This window comes from Lactuca sativa, chromosome 8 (genome assembly GCF_002870075.4).
Source record: "Lactuca sativa cultivar Salinas chromosome 8, Lsat_Salinas_v11, whole genome shotgun sequence".
Classification (NCBI taxonomy): Eukaryota; Viridiplantae; Streptophyta; class Magnoliopsida; order Asterales; family Asteraceae; genus Lactuca; species Lactuca sativa.
The window spans coordinates 72,981,187-73,001,778 of record NC_056630.2 but is presented as its reverse complement, the minus strand read 5'-3'; the positions used below and the strand labels follow the sequence as shown (position 1 = coordinate 73,001,778).

The following is a 20,592-nucleotide window of genomic DNA, read 5'->3' as shown; positions in this document are numbered from 1 at the left end:
ATATGCTTGTGGTGATTAGTTGGCTAATTTCTTGATTAAGTAAAGAATCTTCAAATTAGCAAGAAACAAGTGATTCTTGTGTTAGTTTTACTTCACACAATCATAAAAATATTTTCTCTAACATGGTAGTGAAAGAATTTGACTCCTCTGGGATTTGGTGACTTTTGATTCTTAATGCTAGTTGACTTTCACTAATTACATGCTTAATGGAAATTGTGACTTTGACTAAGTAAATTGTTATGAGCTTCTCTAACCATTTTAACAACTAAGAAAAGTCTAGGTAATCTCAAGCTTCTTGGATTACTATAGTCAAATTAAGGATTTAAAACAAGTATTGCACCACTTGATTCTAATGATATGTTCATCAAAAGTCAAGGTAAGGAAACCTTAAGTCAACAATTTCTCCCTTATTGATTTTACATCAAACTCTTGTTTTTGTTGAATTTTCAATTTAATTCAAGTTTTAATTTAAGTATTTCAAAAAGTCCACCCCCCCCCCCATTTTTATTTTCATTGTCATTTTACAAGTACTTGCAAAGAGATTTTGCATAGAGTCATAAAACTGAACCAATCTCCGCGAATTCGACCCCTTTACGACTATACACTATTTTAGTGTAAAAGATTTAGGGGTATTTATTTTGTTGGCCTCGACAACAACCAATAATAAGATAGGATCGTTAGATATCATAAAAGATAGTAAGCTAGGGTTGATAAATAGCTTAGGAAATGTTTCTCTAAAAGAAAAAGGATTCTTAAATTAATACAATCCAATAAAACTCGAAAACTATAAAAACATGTGCACTCACCAACATTATGTTGACCGTTTTCAAAAATACATGTATTCTCAGGGAGATGAGTGTGGAGGATAGTCGTGTCAAGGAGGAGGATGATTGTGTCAATGGAGTGGAGATCTTCAAGGAAGCTATTGGAGTTTAGTTCTGTCTGTTTGTCATTTTAATCTTGTTTAGGAAGCGTGCTTGACTTTTAAAACAATGTAATCCCAAAATAAAATTTAATAAATAAAAGAAATGTTTGTAATATAGCTTTGTGTTATGTTCAATATATATTTGTATGGTGCGGTCTAATTTCCCCACGTTCACACCGCCTGACGTTTCCGCCGCTAGGCCAAGGTGTGACATGTACATCGTATCAAATACCTATAGAACTCACCAACAATTTTTGTTGACATATCTTAATGCATGTATTCTCAGGTTTATTAGTAGGTCGAAAATGTTCGCATAGAAGACATTCCATTATTGGACATACCTTTGTAGATACCGATCTGTGAGGTGTGTGTAGTGATTTAGCAATAGCAATTGTCAATGTAATTTCTATTTCAGTGATAATATAATATTATCTTTTTATTATTCTATATATTTTCAATAAATGTGATTACTGATTTATGTTACGCAACTTTGCATTTCCATCGGCGGCCAGGGGTGCGACAGATTGGTATAAGAGCTATTGGCTATAGCAAACAAGTACTTTCTTAGGAAAGCATGACTATAGCCTAGGGCTTACTCTCTTAGGTTAGGTATATCCCTTAGCCAACAAATATAGAGCTATATATAAACTTGAACCCTCGAATTCTAATACAACACAATGTTTTAGATCAAACGCCTTAGCTAAGTTAATTGTAAATGGGCCGAACTACAACTAGACGTAGACTGATCACCTATATTTAATTATGGATAGAGCGATGCACAATTGAGCTTGGATTCAGTTGTCGGTAGACTAAAATGCTTGGATTCCACATAATATAAAGAATATTACAGTTCGACACACTTAAGAAGTCTAAAAAAATTTAATGAATGACATACAAATATTTGACAAGTAATTACTTCAAATCCTCATGAAACTCTAACTATCATAAACGTAAATCACATTTGAAGTTTATCTCGGAATTCTAGTTACTCGGCTAGGATATTCTACGAATACTCCTGTTAGACATCTTATGGATGCCATACATAATACGCACATTTGCAAATCTTTATGAATTCGGCTTAAGTATTCAATCAATCCATTTCCTTCTATTGTGGATAGTCCGACTTATGTTTGAACCATCCAAGTTCAAAATAAGGACACCTACACCTACCCTTCATCTTTTGTGACCATTTTTAAGGAGAATAAAGCAGACTCAATAAAAACATGAAACATGAAATTTGTTAGAATCTTGTCTAGTTTCCAAAATATCTCGATTCAAATCAATTAGAACTTTAGAATTTGAGATATAGTGAAAACATCGAGTAGTAGTCAACTTTCTCAACAACATTATCTTCATGAACTTGTATCATTTCTCCCGATACTTGATAGCTTTCTTTCACTCATTATTCATGTAGATTCTGCCCTTTGTAGTAGTGAGATGTTCACTACACATAATACTTATAGTAAATTCATTATTGGGCAAACCCATGTCAATCCTACATGTTTGGCACAATCATAATACTATCGCTTATATTTCCAACGATATTTTCACGCAACTTATTTATCCTTGAACGATAGTTGGGGTTTTTACTCGATTTAGATGAGAGAGAGAGAGAGAGAGAGAGAGAGGTGAACGTTTGTGTTTTTGATCATATAGAGTGAATGATTGGGAGGAACAAATGATTGGCATATCCATTTAGACGTCATGTACAAAAGGATAAAAATACCCTTAGTGTGCCAAGCACGTGGGGGTCCTAACATTTGGGATAGACGGAAAACATACCAGGCATGTAGTAAAAATATAAGGTAAGGATTGTCCAAGTGCAAAACAAAAGATAAGGACCAAACGTGCAACTTTACCCAAACCACTAGGACGATTTCAGTAATTTGTTCTCATCATCATCCTGTTTCCTCTTCAAATGATGAGTTGGGATTTTAGATTCAGGGACGTAGTTATTGTTGCAGTTGATCAGATCAAACTCTAAAGAATAAGATGCAAATGAAGATGATGAAGAAAGAGCAAGGCACAAGTGAAGCTCCATTTTGTTTTCTTTCTCCTTTTGCAGAATTCAAATAAACAATATCACAAAATATAAAATGATTTGGGTATGTTGGATGATGGGTTGTATGTATATATACAGACCAGTGTGTATATGTATATGTAGAGAGAGAGAGAGAGAGAGAGAACATTTTCATTTTTCAGTGTGTTGTGTGTATGTGTGTGTTTTGAGTTGCAGCCATTGGTAATCTAAGTATGTATATGTATTTTTTTTTTTAATTTTCAGGGAAGATGGAGATGATGATGAGAGATGATGTATATGTTTGTGAGAGAGAGAGAGAGTGAGAGGGATGGACCCTCTCTTATTTTTTAATTATTAAAATAGATAAATAAGTATTAAACTTTAAAAAAATGAAAAATAAATACATCAAAGGTAATATAGTCATTTCATTTTTCGGAGGGACCATGTATACAATGAAACTAGCTCAAAAAAGGACCACCGATCCAAAACTTTAGTGGCGTGGACATTTTTTCTAGAAATGCTAACCACAAGGACCATTTTTGCAATTTTGTCAAATTTTAAATAAACATTAAGCAATATAATCTACTATCCTAATAAATAAGAGCTTTATTGCCACGGGGCATTCTCTAAGCCCCTCCCACTCAATTTTTCCCGCTCGAATATGTAAAGTAAAATACCAGCACTGCCCTTGTTCTTAGCCCCTATCCTTACGTTAAGATTACGAAAAACTCCATTTTACCTTTAATCCTTCTCTGATTTTTCTTCTTCTCCATAAAATCAAAATCAAAATTCAAACTCTTCCAAATGAATTCAACATGTTACGTTTTCCCCTAATCTTCAATATCAATCATTTTCTTCCTCTCTTTTTCTCCTGCTTCCATCGACCTTAATGGTGAAACCTCCACCCAGGTATACTAGGGCTTTAGATAAATTGTGATTACTCCCTCATCAATGGTCAAGAGGACGCCTATATGCCCTTCGACACAACAATTTTTGTTTGGGTAAACATCGATCTTCTTTGCGCAACTTTACTCATCTAGGTTAAGCGGTTACTCCTAGATCTTGATCTGGTTGAGTTGAAATTTTATGTGCGAATTAATTGAAATAGTATTCTCATCGTAGCTGATTACCTGATTTTGATTATTAAATATCATATAATCACTTGAATATCTGGCATATTTGTTTTAGGTTCAATGTGAACACATAAACATCGCATCGAGAAAAGTCGATCCAGTTAATTGTGTGGTTGTAGCTTTTGTACTGATGGCTAATGTCAAGACTTTAGCAATCGTATGAAGGGTGTTGAAATACAAAGCAAGAGCTTTTTTCTAATTTTGGAGGATGAAAGAAACAGGAGCCTGATTTGAATCATTTAGAAGTGAGAACCATTATTTCATAACTAAAAGGGACATGTCTTAATACAATTGCAATGTAGCTATTTTGGGACAAAACAAACAGTTTTTCTTGATTGCATTCCATTACTTGCCTGATTCATTCCATCGTACCAAACACTACATACTTGTAGATTGTAGTTTTGATGATGATAGTATTTGTATTTGTATGAAGAAAGTAAGTGTTTGATTTGAATAAATAACAGGTAAACGCACCATATGGAAACAATCTCCACCACAAAGAGAACATGAATCATGGTCAATTTGCATTTACAACTAACGAATCAAGCAACTACTTTGCATGTTTTTGGGTAGATGGTCATCATCAAGGTACTAAGGGTCTAACTGTAAGTCTTGACTGGCGAATTGGTATTGCTACAAATGATTGGGAGTCCGTTGCAAAGAGAGAAAAGATTGATGTTAGTTAGTATTTTTCTTTTTTTCTTTTTCCAATATTATTATACCTTGCGTCCTTTATTTAGATGTGATTTATCTGTACTATAATTCTGAAGTATTTGACCTGAAATGGTCAAAAACTCAAATCTATCTCCAATACAAATAAGCAGAGTATTTTATTATTTTTACTCTGAATGTTTAATAAATTCTCTTCTTTTAGATGGGTTGTTAAAATTTGGAGTTTAGACGTGGCATTGAAACTTTCATATTCGATAAGCTTCATAAATTTGCCACTTTTAAGGTTCAAAACATTAACTTCAATTCATCATTTCAATTTTCAATCTTTTGTTTTCCTTTTATTTTTAAACAATATGGTTTTCTTTTCAATATGTCAACTCATGCAGAGGGATGACAGTTTGGGCATAAAAAAACAATGAATAAGAGTCGGGGTTGGATACGACCTAAAATATCCAACACATGTTGGTGGGAAATGCAGGTTGCTACTTGGTGTCACTCACTTGCACCGGAGATGATGATGTTATTGAAAAGAACTCTGTTTTTATCGAAACTTCAATTTATTTATAAATTTTGCAAATATATTTAATTTGTCAGGTTAATATCAATATAACACGCTCACAATTTATAACCAACTTTTTTGTAGCATCTTTTAATCATTTTTTAGCAAATCACACTTCATCTATCATATTAATTTATTTGTTTATAATTACGTATTGTATTTTCTTTATATTAATTTCATTACATACATGTTCTGTTTGTTTTGTATCAAATCAATTTCGATGTTTTTTTGTCATTACTCAAACGTATGTTGCATTATATAAAGTCATGACTTTTATTGGGATGCTAAGTTATAATAGCAAAAGTGACATTTTAGCCAACAAATGTTTTTTCTTCCCATGCACTCCCTTGTGGTTGTCTCATCATCTCCGTATGTTCAATGAAAATCATACACCAAAAGTAAGGGTTTTAAAAATCTTCATTTGTAATTAAATACTTACCATTTACTGTGTAATTAAATACTTACAAATCATAAATTTATTAAAAAATACAATATTACAATTCATAAGTTTTCTAAATTAATGAAATATTATTTTATTATATAATTAAATTTTAAATTCTATTTAAAACTAACACATGTGGGTTCCATGGGTTTTAACCTTTAGGCTATTGAAACACCATCGACTTTAAAAAAACCCGAGTCATGCAATTTCTTGTGAATAAACAATGCAAAACTAAAGGTTTCAAATATTTTTTCAACCAATTACAACAAATTATGTAGGAATATCCATATATTCCAAGAGCTTCCAAGGATTCTGCTAATTGCTGATTTTCGTAATTGATGGTAAAGACAAGTAATAACAGGGATTAAACCTCATAAGGTGAACAAAACAGTCCTCAAAACAAAGAAAACCACCAAAGTAGAAGGAGAAGTGCGGCGATAAGTGGGGAAATTCCATAATTGTCCAATAATGGGATACAAGGAACGACCTACAAACAAACCTCTAAGATGTTGAGACTGAGGTGTTTCATGTCGCATTTAATTACCTAATCTCGGGGGATGAGGGGAAAAGTGGGAAACAAAGACAGATGTAAATGTCATTTTCGAAGATTTTGGTTCACAACAAGAAAGTCATAACATACCTAATCGTTTAACAATTATAATGCAAGAGAAAAGAATGAGAACAGGAATTACTAAGTAGTGAATAGTCGAGAGACTTGTAGGAATGTGTTTGTCACGGCCAATTGTTTTCTTAAGGATGCCATATAATCTTGATAGAAGACTTGGAATCATGTTGGATTCTAAATGACTTTCTATGATAAGCTTCCTGATCCCAAAATTCTGAGCAATATGTTTTTTGAACATGATCACCTTTGCTTTTCCTAGGTACGAGCTCAGCTCCAATATACATCCGAGCTGCAGACGAACTCCAACCGATGTCCTTTATGGAAAATGAAATCATATTAATATATGATGAATTCACCAGTGAGATGTTCCTCAATGAACCAAAGGAACCATATTCTATTTCCATCATATCTGATACTTTATTAGATTCCTGCCGAATCTCATATGGCTTTTCCATCGTTTTTCCGTCATACTTAGGCTCCTGCTTGATGGTTATTTCAATACACGAATGGTAGATACCGTGAACAGAGCATATTAGGAACCCACAAAAGTCATTGTAACAATCTTGTGGAAGATGCATTGTAAATGTTTCCCCCCTAAACAACCTACCTACAAACCTCTTTGGAATCTGATATGGAAGAGTAAAACTGACAAAGTGATCTTCAATAGCATTTCCCTGTCATGGAGAACACATTCTATTATTCTTGTATATGTTTGGGTCAATATATAGACTGAAATTCAAAAGGTGGAGCCAAACCTGGAGCATGGAGTGTAGTAATGTCACCAACAAGTGGACCTACTTTGTTCTTCCCCTTAAGTGACACTTTCCACAACCATTTGCAGTTTGAAATGTCTCCAAGGGTTTTGAGTGACTTACAACCATCCGCTATAACAACAGCTATACTTGATGGCAGCTCCGACAATTCCACAAGTTCATAGCAGTGTGACACGTTGAGCCATTTGAGCTGAGGAAGTCGCAAGAGATCAAAATTTAATTGTGAAAATTTGTTTTGGCTTAGATCGAGTTCTTCCAGGTTGGGTAAATCCCAAACAGCATCAGAGATGTTTTTATCTCCCAAAGTGCAGCAGCTAAGATCCAACCTTCTTAACCCTATGCTAAAAACCCATAGCCCTATGTGGTTGATATTGTTGTAAGGTAAATAAGGTTGCTCTAAACAACATTCTTCCACATCAATGAGGTTCTCTCCTGGTTTCTTAACTCGTGCTTCACCGCTATTATCCAAATGAAATACTAAATTGTCCGAGTTCTTTTGGATCTCTGAGAGCTTGAAAAGTTTGGAGCAATTTGAGAATTTAAGGATCTGGAGTTTCTTTAGTCCAGTAATAGATGGACACATCTTAAGACCAGGACAACTTGATATAGATAGGACAACGAGCCTTTCCGAGCATCCAATCGATGGATGAATCTCTTCTAAATACCAACATAAAGTAAGGTTGAATCTTTCAAGATTTGGAAGTCCAGCAAAATCAGGTGTCATTCTCAGGTTAAGCAACCTATAAAGTTCCATGATTTTCAAATTTGGCAGAAGCTGTTTCATACAAGTGCAAATAAGAAAAATTAAGTCTATCAATTTGATAAAAAAGCACAGGGGCATGCACATACGTACACACACAACGCTCATCATGTTTGTCAGGCGAGTTAGGGTGTGTCAGTTGAGTTAGGATTTTGATTGTGTGTGCTCTTTGTGTTTAAAATTTGTATTGATTCAAGTCAGGGTTCTGATTTTGTGTGTTCTTGACTTCTTGGTGTTTGGTATTTGTTTCTAAAGATAAAAAATAAGATTTTTCATGTATATAGTTGTCTTTAAAAATGAATACAAAATCAGGTTAACACAAAGAACATTTATAAAATAAAGGTTAATGCTTTCAATCTGTTAGCTATTTATAAAAATAAAAAAATAAAAAATAAATAAAAAAAAACACCTATTTATATAATGACACCAATAATCAGTGACATGTCACATGTGCTCATATATTCATATGGCAACTTAATTAAATCTAACTTATTAACTTAGTCATTCAATTTGCTTTCATTCATTAATCAGAGAAACAATAAGAATTACCTTATAACCCTCCCAAAGTTGTTTATGCATGAGATTAGCCAATCTTAGACAACACAATTCTCTTGGTGGAAAATTTTCCCCTAGGTCATGACTCAATAGAAAATGCTCTGGCAATGGACGTGTAATCTCATTGATCAGATCAACGTACAAATCAATCCACCGAAGCTTATTCATGTTTGCAACAGCCTGAAGAAAAGATTGTGATTTGTCAAGTGCAACATGCCGAAAATTTATTGCTCCAATATTGTCAAGCTTCTGTGATAGGAAAGAAAAATGGTGTTAGGGTTGAGTTAAAACTTTTTCTTTAATTATCATCATACATATATGTATATATATATATATATATATATATATATATATATATATATATATATATATATATATCATGCAAAGCTAGCTAAACCATTACCACCATTCCATCCATAGCACATATATTTAGAACATCTTCCTTCTTCCAAACTCTACTATGTTTTTCAGGATTGTTAGGGTGCTCCCCTCTAACAATGTAGTGTCCCATTTCTTGAACCAGATCATGCATATCAAACTTTCCATTTGAAATGGTTATAAGAGCCTTTTGTATCAACACCTTCACTCCTACGACCGGATGAAAACCACAAGCATCAAGGATCTTCATTGCCTCGTCTTTGTATTCCCACCTAAAAAAACATGCAATATCCAAGAACAAATCTTTCTCAACTGGTTTAAGCCCATCAAAGCTGATTTTTAGCTTTTCCACAATATCCGTATCCGGGATCTCTTTCAGTCTGGCTAATGCACTCTTCCACTCATTAATGTCTTTGTCACACAGAAAAGAACCGAGAACTGTAAGTGCTAATGGGAGCCCACCAGCATAAGAGACCACCTCTTTTGAAAGCTGCTCATAATCTTCCATAACTCTGTTATCCCGGGGAGCATGCTTGCGAAAGAGCTTCATAGCCTCATCATTGTCTAACAAGGTAATATTGTGTATCACATCTACTTTGTGAGCAGTTAATACATGTTCATCTCTAGTTGTGATTATTATTCGGCTTCCTTCTCCAAACCAATCATGTGATCCAGCTAACGCTTTTAGTTGATCAGGGTGATCGACATCATCTAGAACAATCAAGACCTTTCTATGGCGAAACATATCATTTATCAAGGATCTTCGTCGACCTCCAGCTCTGTTTACTTCCATTTCTGAAAGAATTTTGTCTTTCAGTTTTCCCAAACCATATCTGCCTGATTCCTCTCGAATATTTTCAACAAAGCAACAACCATCAAACTTGCTACAAATTTCATCATAAATAGAATATGCAAGAGTAGTCTTACCACCACCCCCAACACCCCATATTCCAACCATTCGAACACCACCTGACCCAATTTCTAACTCCAATTCCAAACCTTGCAAGCGAGCTGCCATTCCGACCTGGTTTTGATCATTTAAACGTGAAGTTATTGGCTGCAACTTCTGTGAAATTTCGTATACAATTTGTTTGATGCCTTTTGCTTCATGCCTAAACATTGGATATACAAGCATAATTAACATATGATCACACATTCACACTCAAAAGATCACAGCTAGTTTGTAACAATTGGGAAAGATGGAATAGTTTAATGCAACATAGATTCGTTATTGCTTTAACTGAGATACAAAAGAACTACAACATGAGAAATTACATTATAACTTAATTTGAGCTTATCCAGAATTATATATATGACCTGAGATATCTTTTAAATTGCCCTCTAACATCTCTAATAATCTTGTTCAGGTTTATATTTGATCGTCTCTAATCAAGTGATGTATTCAAAGCCTAAGTGAGGTTATAAAGGTCATCAACTTCATCATCAAAGAATAATTAAAACATTTGTATAAAAAACTTAAAAGGTATAAGTATAAATGGTAGAGCACACATATCTTAAGCGTAAAAGGTACAAAATTAATTAAAACACAGAAGAAATTACCCATTGGCAATGTGCTTGGGTTCCCATCCAGAAATGTTACTTGCATCCACAAGTGCTTTTCTCCAAGATTCAACTTTCCTCTTGTTCTCCAACTCATGTCTGGCAAATGCTTCTCCGTATTTCCATTTTTGTTTTCGTACTTCAGTGGGATCCACGTCATAAAATATAGGCATAACGATTTGGCCTCTCGTATCCCTGCATTTCATAATATGTGCAAGTTCATCCAGACACCACGAGGAATCACAATAGTTTTTTGAAAATACGATGATGGCTATCTGTGATTCTTCAATAGCTTTCATAAGGGATGGGTGGATCGATTCGCCTCGGGGAAGTGTTTCGTCGTCTTTGTAAGGGTAGATACCTTCTTGTTCAAGAGCCGAATAGAGATGGCCCACAAATGTATTGCGAGTATCTTCTCCTCTAAAGCTAAGAAAAACATGGTATTTACATGACTGAGAAGAAAATCCAGTGGAGGAAGGAGAAGCTGAGGATGATGATGATGATGTCATCTATGTGTTAATTTGTCAAGATAGAATGTAGGGGGGATGTGATTTGAGCACCTCAACGAAAGGAAATATATACAGAGTATCAGAGAGAGAGATGTAATTTTCCAAGAGGATTTTCAATCTACAAAAATCTCGAGAGTTTTCTAATATTTGAGTAGCTCCGCGTACTATACATAGAGAGAGAGATATGTGAGTTTCTTAGAAATTTTCAATTAACAAAAGCAAAATAAATATCTTTTCAATTCGATCACTTAATTTTTTCAATATCAGTGGAGTTGGTTTCACATTGAGATAAGCAATGATGGGGTACACGTTGTTAGTTGTTACCAAATCATCATCCACGTCATCTGCCATTTATAAAAAACCAACGATGTGGAATTTTCTAAAATTCAAATAATGTTAAATTAATTATGTATTGTCAATATAAAGGTTAAATATTTAACTATGTGTACAATCCATTTTTACCAAAAAAATAATTTCCGGCTCACCTATCTCTCAAAAGTCAAAACCGATGATGGGAAAAGAATCCAAGTTCATTGAGGCAATTTTTTATTTTATATTTTTTGAAACGGCGATTAAAAAAAAGAAATTTTAAAATTCCGACCTGCCGGATTCGAACCAGCGACCTAAGGATGGCCATTGGCTTATTGCCTACTACAGTCCTCCGCTCTACCAACTGAGCTAAGGTCGGCTTTTGTTAATGCACACACATTTTCTTTCATCTCATAACCAATCTGCCAAAACCCTTCCAAATAACCATCTAATATTGAGATTTGTAGACCTCAAGATTCATAAATATGTTTTCATTATCACTCAGTCATTGCCAATTGCCAAGATGAAGAAGAGGGATGATGAAGTGACATTGTCGAGGAGAATTGACAATGATAAAAGAAACAAAAATCATAACCCCAAATCTAGTCCAAAAACTTGAATCAATCAATTAATCAATACAAAACCTGATCTTTTCTCTTTCTATATGTTCAAATCAAAACAAAGCCTATAGAAATTGATACCTTTACTTGTGTTCTAACAATGATAAAGAACGTTAATCTGCATTAGGTTGAACTGAATCAGACAAGCAATGAACCTTCGTGTTGGATTAGGGCTTTTCAACTGACGCGGTTGCAGCTTGCAGGGGACGATGAATAGGTATGCCAATTTCTAGTTTTGTTGTTTGATGTTTTTGCATATTATTGCTTATAAAAAGAATGGAGTAGTCTTTTTAATGCTTCCACCACGGAATCACCCATCGCCACACTCTTCATCGTATCATCTGCGACGAGCCCTATTGGTCTGTAGCAGAAAAAAAACCGTATTGATTTCTAAGGTGGAATAAGAAAGGTTAGCGGGGACTGGAGATGAGGTAAAAAAGCGAGTCAGGGGAGTTGGCGGTTGCCGGTTGCCGGTTGCAGTGGACTGGTTGAGGGGAAAGATGGGGAAGAGTCATATATTTGGACCATATAAATTTAACCATGATTAATTAATGTACTATAATAAAATCGTTTCAAAAAAAATGTACTATATAATAAAATAATCTAATTGTGTGAAACTTGGAAAAAAATAATAAAAGGTTATAATAGGAAAAACAAAAATTATAATATGACTTTGGGAGTTTTTACATAAACATAGTTATCCAAAATTTTATTTACCAATTAATTGTATTTTTAATAAAAAATAAAGAAAAACTCAGTAGCCTTCGTTTCCTTCACACGATTTTCTCTCACGCATTCTCTCCTTTTTCGTTGTACTCGTCTTCACTGTCCTTCCATCACAAGAACTACCTACGGCTCTTCTTCCACCGTCGGAATACCCTACACCCGCCCTTAAGTCTGTTGGTCCTAGGTATAGCCTTCTCATCAGCTTTTGTTGGTTAATATTTTATTGGTTAATAATTTAAATTTATCCACTTCATATTAATAATTTTGAAGTGTTTTTATTTTTATTTTTATAATTTAGATTATATTTGCTCGATATGTTTTAAATACATTTGATTTTGTAAATTTATAAAACTTTCACTTTATTATTTGTAACTATTAATTTTAATGTCGTCTTATATCATTTTGTGTTATTATTTATCTCTTTAAAACATTGTAAATTTTGTTTGTGTAAAAGAATATATTGAATAGCAAGCTAAAAAAATGTGTTACTTTTTGCACTATGATCTACTAATATAAATAACTTCATTAAAAAGAACAGTGACATAATGACATGTGGTTGTGGACACAATATAGTGGTTAACAAATAATGAATTAGTTGAAGTAGGGTGAGCATGGTGCAGTTTGGTGCGGTTTTAGTACCAAACCGAACAGCAAACCGAACCGCTAACCGCAAGGTGCGGTTTTTGAATTCTAGAAACCGTTGGGTGCGGGTTTTCAATGGTTTAGTTTTGCAGTTTTTGTGTGCGGTTTTGGTTTGGACCGATTCGGCGTCGGGTTTAAACCGAGTCAAACATATGGTGCGGTTTTTTATATGCACTGATACGATTTTTTTTAACCGTAATGTTCATGTGAAGATTTATGATTGTATGACATGGTGTCATTTCGTCTCCTCACATTTATAAGCTGTAATTTTGAGTTTTGTATGTTGTTTACTTGATCACTTCATTTGCAGCCCATATTCCCAAGCTCATTTTTTTTATTCAATTTGCACTTAGAAGTTACAAGCTTGCAAGTTGTAGCACACATAGTGTTTATACTTTACACATAATCGTTAAGTCACAAACACAAAGTGACAAACTCACATATAAACCTAATATCTAATTACTAATTACCGTCAAGTTCAATATATAATATATGTATAAATTAGAATTTATTAGTTTTTTTTAAATAATATGTATAATTGTATAATATAAAATAGTGATTTATTTTATTGTTAATAAGTTTGCGGTGCAGTTCGGTTTTGGTGGTCCGATTTCTAGAAAAAACCGTACCGTACCAATAAATTTGGTTTTCAAAAAAATAAAATCTGCACCATTGGTTTTCGCGTCGGTTTCGGTTTCTCGGTTGCGGTTTATTGCGGTTTTTATTTTATTGGTTTGGTTTTTAACTATTAATTTTAATGTCGTCTCATATCATTTTGTGCTATTATCTATCTCTTTAAAACACTATAAATTTTGTTTTTGTAAAAAAATATATTGAATAGAAAGCTAAAATAAGGTGTTACTTTTTGCACTATGATCTACTAATATAAATAACTTTATTAAAAAGAATAGTGACATGTGGTTGTGGATACAATATAGAGGTTAGACCATCCGTTATACTCTCAACGACAACGGTCGTGGAGAGCTTCCAGATCGGCCACCGGAACAACCATGAACCACCCCACAACAACCAGAGTACTCTTCGGAGAGAACGAAGAGAGAGAAAAAGAAGAGAGAGACAGAAGAAGGCTGAGCGAGAAGAAATCGATCGAGAACCCCTGATTGGGCGTTGCGTCTCGTCGTAGGTACCACGAGCCATCACGAAAACGACGAACCACGACCGGCCGGGGCAGTGTGCACTGCCGTTGTCCGTGGCCACCTATACCACGACCAGGTTCGTGGTCCGTATACTGGACGGCCTTAACAAACAATGATTTAGTCAAAAGCAATTTATTTATTTATTTATTTTTTTTGTGAAATATAGATTTTCTACGCTATGTTTGAATTGTTATCTTGTATGAAAATATAACTTTTTAAAAATAAAAAAATAAATATTTTTGTAGAAAATATAAATTTGAAGAAATATGTATTACAATTAAAACTAATACTTTGAATCTTATTCGTAATATGAATTTTTTTAAAGTATAAGATTAAGAAAAACAACATTTAAAACCCACTATAAAGTAAATCACATTGTTTTGGTAATTAAATTAGAAACTACAAGGGTTTCGTAAATAAAAATTCATAATACCATGGTCAAGATAAAAACTCATAACTTTGGTAGCATCAACATGTTTCAATTCAACATGGCAAGTTTGGATAATTAGAAAGGTCCCGATAAAAAAATCAACATTGAACAAAATTATAAAATATGATGTTCGATTTAGAATAAAAATAATGTAAATCAAACAAACAAAAAAATACATTGTTTTTTTTATCGTTAGCAAGGTTGCAGAACTCGTTACTCGGTACATGTTCGACCGACTACCGAGTAGCGAGTACCCGAGAGTACCTGGGGAGTACTCGGAAGTTATTATTAAGGGTCGGACGGAGTTCAAAGAATCTTGGTGATCTCATCCGTTCGGAGTGTCTCCAAGGTTTCATCTTCTTGGATCGGGTAATACTCCAGTTGGGGACCGAGAATGGATCCGAATGGGTGTTTTAATTAAATTGTTGGATCCAGCGGTGTTGTTAGCCGAGAGTGTGGCATGATTGGAGCAAGTGATAGACAGGTGGGGCAGGGAACAGACCATGGTTTCAGGAAGGGTAGTTGGTCGATGTGAGGCTTGAGTTTAGACCATGGAAAGAATTCCGGGAACGGAACTGGAGTTCGGAACCCCAAGAGGGCTAGAACAGACTGCATGGGAGAGATTCCTAGGAAGGATGGTTCAGGGTGACATACGATAATTTTGAGCGGTCCGGATAGACTGAAGGTCGGAAGGCATACCAGTCAGTTAGGCCGAAGGCTCAGGGAACGGTCCAGCTGAAGGCCCGGGAGGGCAGTCCAGACATGCTGAAGGTTCTGAGAGTGGTCCAGATAGGCTGAAGGCCTGGTAAGGCGGTCCAGTCATGCTGAAGACTCTGTATGTGTTAAGTGGATCTGTATGCGGAGGATGAATGGATATGTCGCCATGCAATAGTAATCGATATGGTCTGGCCTCAAGTATTAATCATACTGATGGAGTTGGCTGGAGGCCGTGCGTGGGCCTTGTTGGTTATGTGCTCGGATTCGGGGTATATGGGAGTTCGAGAATAGCAGTTACTCTACATGGATAGTGTAGAGTGGAGTTTAGCTCAGTGGCACTTATAGGTGCGGTAAAAGTTGTTAAGTAGACTTCCTGGAAAGGAAAGGTATGTAGCTCCGAAAGGAGTGTGAGTCCTCTGAAAGGAAGGCAGTAGAGTATATGGATGATTAAAAGTGCTCCATTTAATGGTGATAAGCACTGAGATTGTACCAGATCTGTGGGAGCACATACGGGCTGGATGCCCGTTGAGATTGTGGAACGGTTAGCACTGACGCGGAGTCAGGGGAGATCGGAAGCGATGCACGGGTAGATCCTTGGATCCTGAATTATTGTTGTGGTCATGAGTTATGTTGTAGCACCTGGTTCCTGGTACGTAAATCTTATTTGAGTATTTTCCATTTTTAGCCTTGGACTCGGCGAGTCATAGGTCCGACTCGCCGAGTAGAGACGGGACCCGGGACACGTTTAAGTTGGCGACTCGGCGAGTCACCGCTGTTGGATGAAACCCTAAGTTTCAGGGGTTTGCATCCTATTTAATCACTCATTTCCGCCCCAAGCCAGCCCCCATTCACCCTCAGAGCCCCCAACCCTCGTCCAAAGCTTATTTCCTTGAGAACTTGAGGCATTCTTGTGTGTTTTGAAGATTTGGAGAAGGGAGAAGAGTGGATGAAGAAGAAGAAGAGGAGGCCAGCCATCTTTAAACAATCTCAGAGCTTCCTTTGAGGTAAAACTCGTTTTCCCTCTGCTTCCATGCTTATTCCTCCATTAAAGTCTTTCTTGAACTCTTCCCCAAACTTGGTTGTGCATTGTTGGTTGATTCAAGTTGATTAGTCTTTAGATCTGGACCCTATTCAATCCCTGGAACTTGGATCTACCGCCTTTATGGACCCATGTTTGTTTGTACACCCTAGATCTACCCCTTTTGGTGCATTTTGAACCCTAAAACTTTCATTGAGGAATATTTACACGTAAAGTTGGAAACTTTACGTGTTATTCATGCTCTAGGAACCCAGATCTGTGAATGGCATGGACTGGAATCGTGCAACATCGCGTATATAGTGAGTGCATGGTAACGACTCGGCGAGTCGTTCATCTGACTCGGTGAGTCTGCTCGCGAGTCTCCGAGTTTGTCCCCTTTTCGTTGTGTCGAGTAGAGTAGTGAGTCACGGGGTGTGACTCAGTGAGTTGGAAGCCGAACTCATCCATGAAGGGACTCGGCGAGTCATTGCCCTGACTCGGCGAGTTCAAGGCAATCTCCTTAGATCAAGATCAGACTCGGCGAGTTGTTCATACAACTCGGCGAGTCTCAGCATAAGTGTTCATCGGATGAAGATGAACTCGCCGAGCTGTTCATACAACTCGGCGAGTAGGAGGAAGGACTTGAGCATCAGCTTGGAAGGAGAACTCGTCGAGTCAATGCCTAACTCGACGAGTAGAAACAGAATCCAGGACAGTCGATTGGACAGGGACTCGGCGAGTTGGCGAGCCAACTCGGCGAGTCGAATCAACTGAAAGTTGACTCTGACTTTGACTTAGGGCATGATCAGGGGTAAAATGGTCGCTTTACCCAAAGGTCAGTTAGCAGTGTTTGATTGAGTATGTTGTGGGAATTGCAGCCGGAGGATTTCCGGAGCAGCAGTAGACAGTCAGTTCCCGATCAGATCAGCAGCTACTTCGATGTGAGTTACCTTCCAGTAGCGGTGGGTCTAAGGCCACAATGTCGGCCCACCAGTAGGAGACATATGATAGATGATTGTCTCTGTGATATCATCTAGGTTTGCTACTACCTGATATGTTATATGCTAGCATGATATGTTATATGTGATAGTAGTAGAGTTCGGTCTGATGAGAATTGTTATCGAGAATTAAGATGTGAAACAATAGATTTGAATCATGAATGATAAAGAACACACGAAGTAAATATTAATCAAATCTCGTTTTATTAAGACTGATTACAGAATAAGCTGAAGAGAGTTTTTGTGTTTCGATCTCTCCTTCTACTTCAAGCCTAAGTCCCTATTTATAGGGAACTTACAAAAAGTATACTAAGTCTTATACAATGAAACTTCGCATGCTACACTTCGCATGTAAAATAGACTTAGTAAAATAACATACAAAATGCGAATCATTACAAGACACACTATTCAACTTTTACAACTAACATCTACATTCTTCCCCTTTGTAAACAGTCGATACAATTCAACTTAAAAGCTTTTGAATTGCAGAGTGAATCGTTCTTCGCACTTCTCCATACCAGGAGATCACCTTCTTCAAGTCCTTCTTGTCACCTTCGTTGTTTTTCTTGCAATTATTCATACGTACAATGAAGTGCGTATATTGCGAAGAATTGTATCTTTCAATCTCTGAAGCTTTGAACAAGAACTTCTTCGGTTTGCGCTTAGTGTCTCTTCCAGAAAATACCATGCCAAAAGGTTTAAGGCATATCTCTCCTACAACATACTTCGACAAAGCTGATTGTGTCAAAGTATCTTCCCATGGAACTTTCACTTTTCTTCCAAGCACATTTGCTAACTCCTCATCAGTCAGTGTAAGACAATCGAAGTAGTTGTCGATATAAGTCTTTACATGTGCGAATCCGACTTTGAAAACATCTGTCTCTGAGCCTTTTAGTTTGTTCTCTTCCATGTGCTTCAGAATAAGAGCTACTTGAATAAGATCGTTGCAGTTCATCAATGGAAAGTCAGCAACAGTGAAGTCATATTGTTGGTTGTCTGCCCTGATGACAAAATATCGAAAATTTTGAAGCATGTCTTCAAACAAAACATCCTTCTTTATCGTGAGCACCTTCTTGATCTTCATCAGGGACCAGACTTCATCAGGATTCTTCCCAAGAACAGCATGAAATTTGATTTTCATGTGAGTGTAGTCATCTGGATTATCGAATTTCTCACTGATCTTGTATTGAGCCATAATGAACAACATTTCATTAATAGGGAAGTCCAGCTGACAGTAATCTGAGTTCGCAATGTCGTAACTTCTTTTGGGCTTCTTCTCGAATTCATACATCTCCCTTCCTACAACTTTAGACTCTATCGTTTCGTAAGAGTAAAGTTTCGCAGGATCACCTTTGTTCATTGAGGGAGGATCACTTGCCCGTTGTCGCATTATGCTCTGGACTTGTCTCATTCTTTCAAGTTCAGCCTCAGCATCAGCTTTTAATTCCTCTTTCGACTTCTCATACAAGATGCCCTTTCTTTTTCCAGTTACATCCTTCTGAGGTTGAGAACTCGAACCTCCTTCGTTTCCTCCAATAACAATTCCCTTTGAAATTGTTTTTGTAGTAATTGTTGTTGAAGAAATCGGTTTAGTAGGAATTGGAAGAGTTGCAACTAGTTGAGTCGAGATGACTTTTCCCACTGTTTTGGCATCAGCTTCTTTGCTTCGACTTTTCTCTCCCCCTTGCGCCCCTGTGAAAACAGGTAGAGCACCCTTCGGAAGTAAAGAACTGAAGTTTGAAATCGGGGCAAGAGCCTTCTGAATGGCTTGTTCTAAAGTGTTAATCTTTAGAGACAAGAATTCGGGAGTAATGATTTGCGAAGTGGAAGATTGCGAAACTGCTGATTTGAGCTCTGTAACCAATTTGATCAGATGATCAAACTTCTCCATGGTAGCAGCTTTGTGGTCATCAGCAACAGGAATGTTGTTGAGTTTGTGGATTTGAGACGAAATTTCCACAACCTGCTTGTGAAGATCTTCCTGTCTTGTATTTACTGCTTGAAGATCCTTCGCAAGGTCAGACTTCAACTCCTGAATTTTGAAGTTGACGTCCTCACGAACTTTCTTGACGTCTTGTACAAAAAGAATGTGTCTTTCTTTTGTAGCAGCTTTAAGATCTCGTACTGCAGACGTAAAATTATTCCCTTGTGCTTGCACTCGGAGTTCATTATTTTTGTCGGACTGATCGACTTTCTCCATTATTCGTTTCTCAGCCCCTTTAATCATCACGTCCACCTCCATTGCTGAGATTGAAGACATTCTCCCAGAATCGGCTTGCGATTGGATAATAGCCTTCAATTTTTGATTGAGAATTTTGAACTGCTTTCCTGTCATCAGCATATGATCAGGAATATCTTCTTCATCGGAATCAAACGAAATGTCATCAAGAACTCCTCCAAAAGCACCTCCTTCTATTTCTGGATCCGACATTTGTTGCGAAGGTGGAGGATTCTCAGGTGATTGAGATGGAAAAAGGGTGGTGAATGGGTTCTGAAGGGCATGATCAAATATGGATGAAGTGGTGGTTATTGGTAGTGTAGATGTAACACTCGGGATAGGTGCCCCCGTATCAGATACGTTGACAACCATATCCGAAATAGGTACCTCCTCAGTAACTGACTTGGTAAGAACTATTTCGAGTGGTTGGGATTGAGAAATGGTAGTTGAAATTTGCGAAGGTTGAGAGATTGGTAAAGTAACAGTTACCATTGTGGTGACAGGTGGAGTTTCAGGGATAACTTCTTCGTCTGATGATTCATTGCGAATCACCATCTTCCTCCTCTTGCCTAGTGTTCGTTGCATTTTTTTCGCAACGTCTTCTGCCCTTTGTCTTTTCTTTCCAGGAGATACTGGTGCAGGAATGCTGCGAATAGTAACTCCCTTACTACTCACCTCTGCCTTGCGAATTTGTTTTAACACTCCAGACTTTGAAGGTAAAACATCTTTCTTCACTACTTCTTCTTGAATGGTTGGTGAAGATGAACCCTTCGCAGGTTTCTTGCTCCCCTTCTTCTTCTTCGATGGAGTAGCAACTTCAGGTAATACACCCGACTGATCAGTTGT

The 20,592-nt window shown here is 36.5% G+C and overlaps 2 protein-coding genes and 1 non-coding gene across 7 annotated transcripts; 1 reads left to right on the top strand and 2 right to left on the bottom strand.

The window, feature by feature from the left end:
- The first annotated feature begins 3,372 nt into the window (after positions 1–3,372).
- LOC111906287 (transmembrane emp24 domain-containing protein p24delta3) lies at positions 3,373–5,437 on the top strand. 4 transcript variants are annotated; one of them, XR_006185649.2, is made up of 4 exons: positions 3,378–3,946; positions 4,543–4,755; positions 4,953–5,033; positions 5,137–5,437. XR_006185649.2 is itself a non-coding variant. In XM_023902045.3 (3 exons), the coding sequence occupies exons 1-3, from the start codon at positions 3,917–3,919 to the stop codon at positions 5,167–5,169; spliced, it is 276 nt and encodes a 91-aa protein (XP_023757813.1). In that variant the 5' UTR covers positions 3,400–3,916; the 3' UTR covers positions 5,170–5,437. The 4 variants fall into 4 exon arrangements, 2 of the variants coding, with proteins under 2 accessions (XP_023757813.1, XP_042753057.1); XR_002855148.3 differs by lacking the exons at positions 4,953–5,033; positions 5,137–5,437 and adding an exon at positions 4,134–4,323 and having other exon boundaries at positions 3,373–3,946; positions 4,543–4,920; XM_023902045.3 differs by lacking the exon at positions 4,953–5,033 and having other exon boundaries at positions 3,400–3,946.
- A 747-nt stretch (positions 5,438–6,184) lies between these two features.
- Positions 6,185–12,822, bottom strand: LOC111906288 (disease resistance protein RPV1). Of its 2 annotated transcripts, XM_023902046.3 has the most exons (5): positions 10,403–12,782; positions 8,868–9,954; positions 8,459–8,713; positions 7,132–7,924; positions 6,185–7,050 (listed from the first exon to the last, which is right to left on the bottom strand). In XM_023902046.3, exons 1-5 carry the CDS (start codon positions 10,909–10,911, stop codon positions 7,037–7,039), a joined length of 2,658 nt encoding a protein of 885 aa, XP_023757814.1. In that variant the 5' UTR covers positions 10,912–12,782; the 3' UTR covers positions 6,185–7,036. The 2 variants fall into 2 exon arrangements, with proteins under 2 accessions (XP_023757814.1, XP_042753491.1); XM_042897557.2 differs by having other exon boundaries at positions 6,185–7,924; positions 10,403–12,822.
- On the bottom strand, positions 11,507–11,599 carry TRNAY-GUA (transfer RNA tyrosine (anticodon GUA)). Its single transcript has 2 exons — positions 11,563–11,599; positions 11,507–11,542 (listed from the first exon to the last, which is right to left on the bottom strand). It is a non-coding gene; the product is annotated as a tRNA-Tyr (tRNA).
- Positions 12,823–20,592: the final 7,770 nt, after the last annotated feature.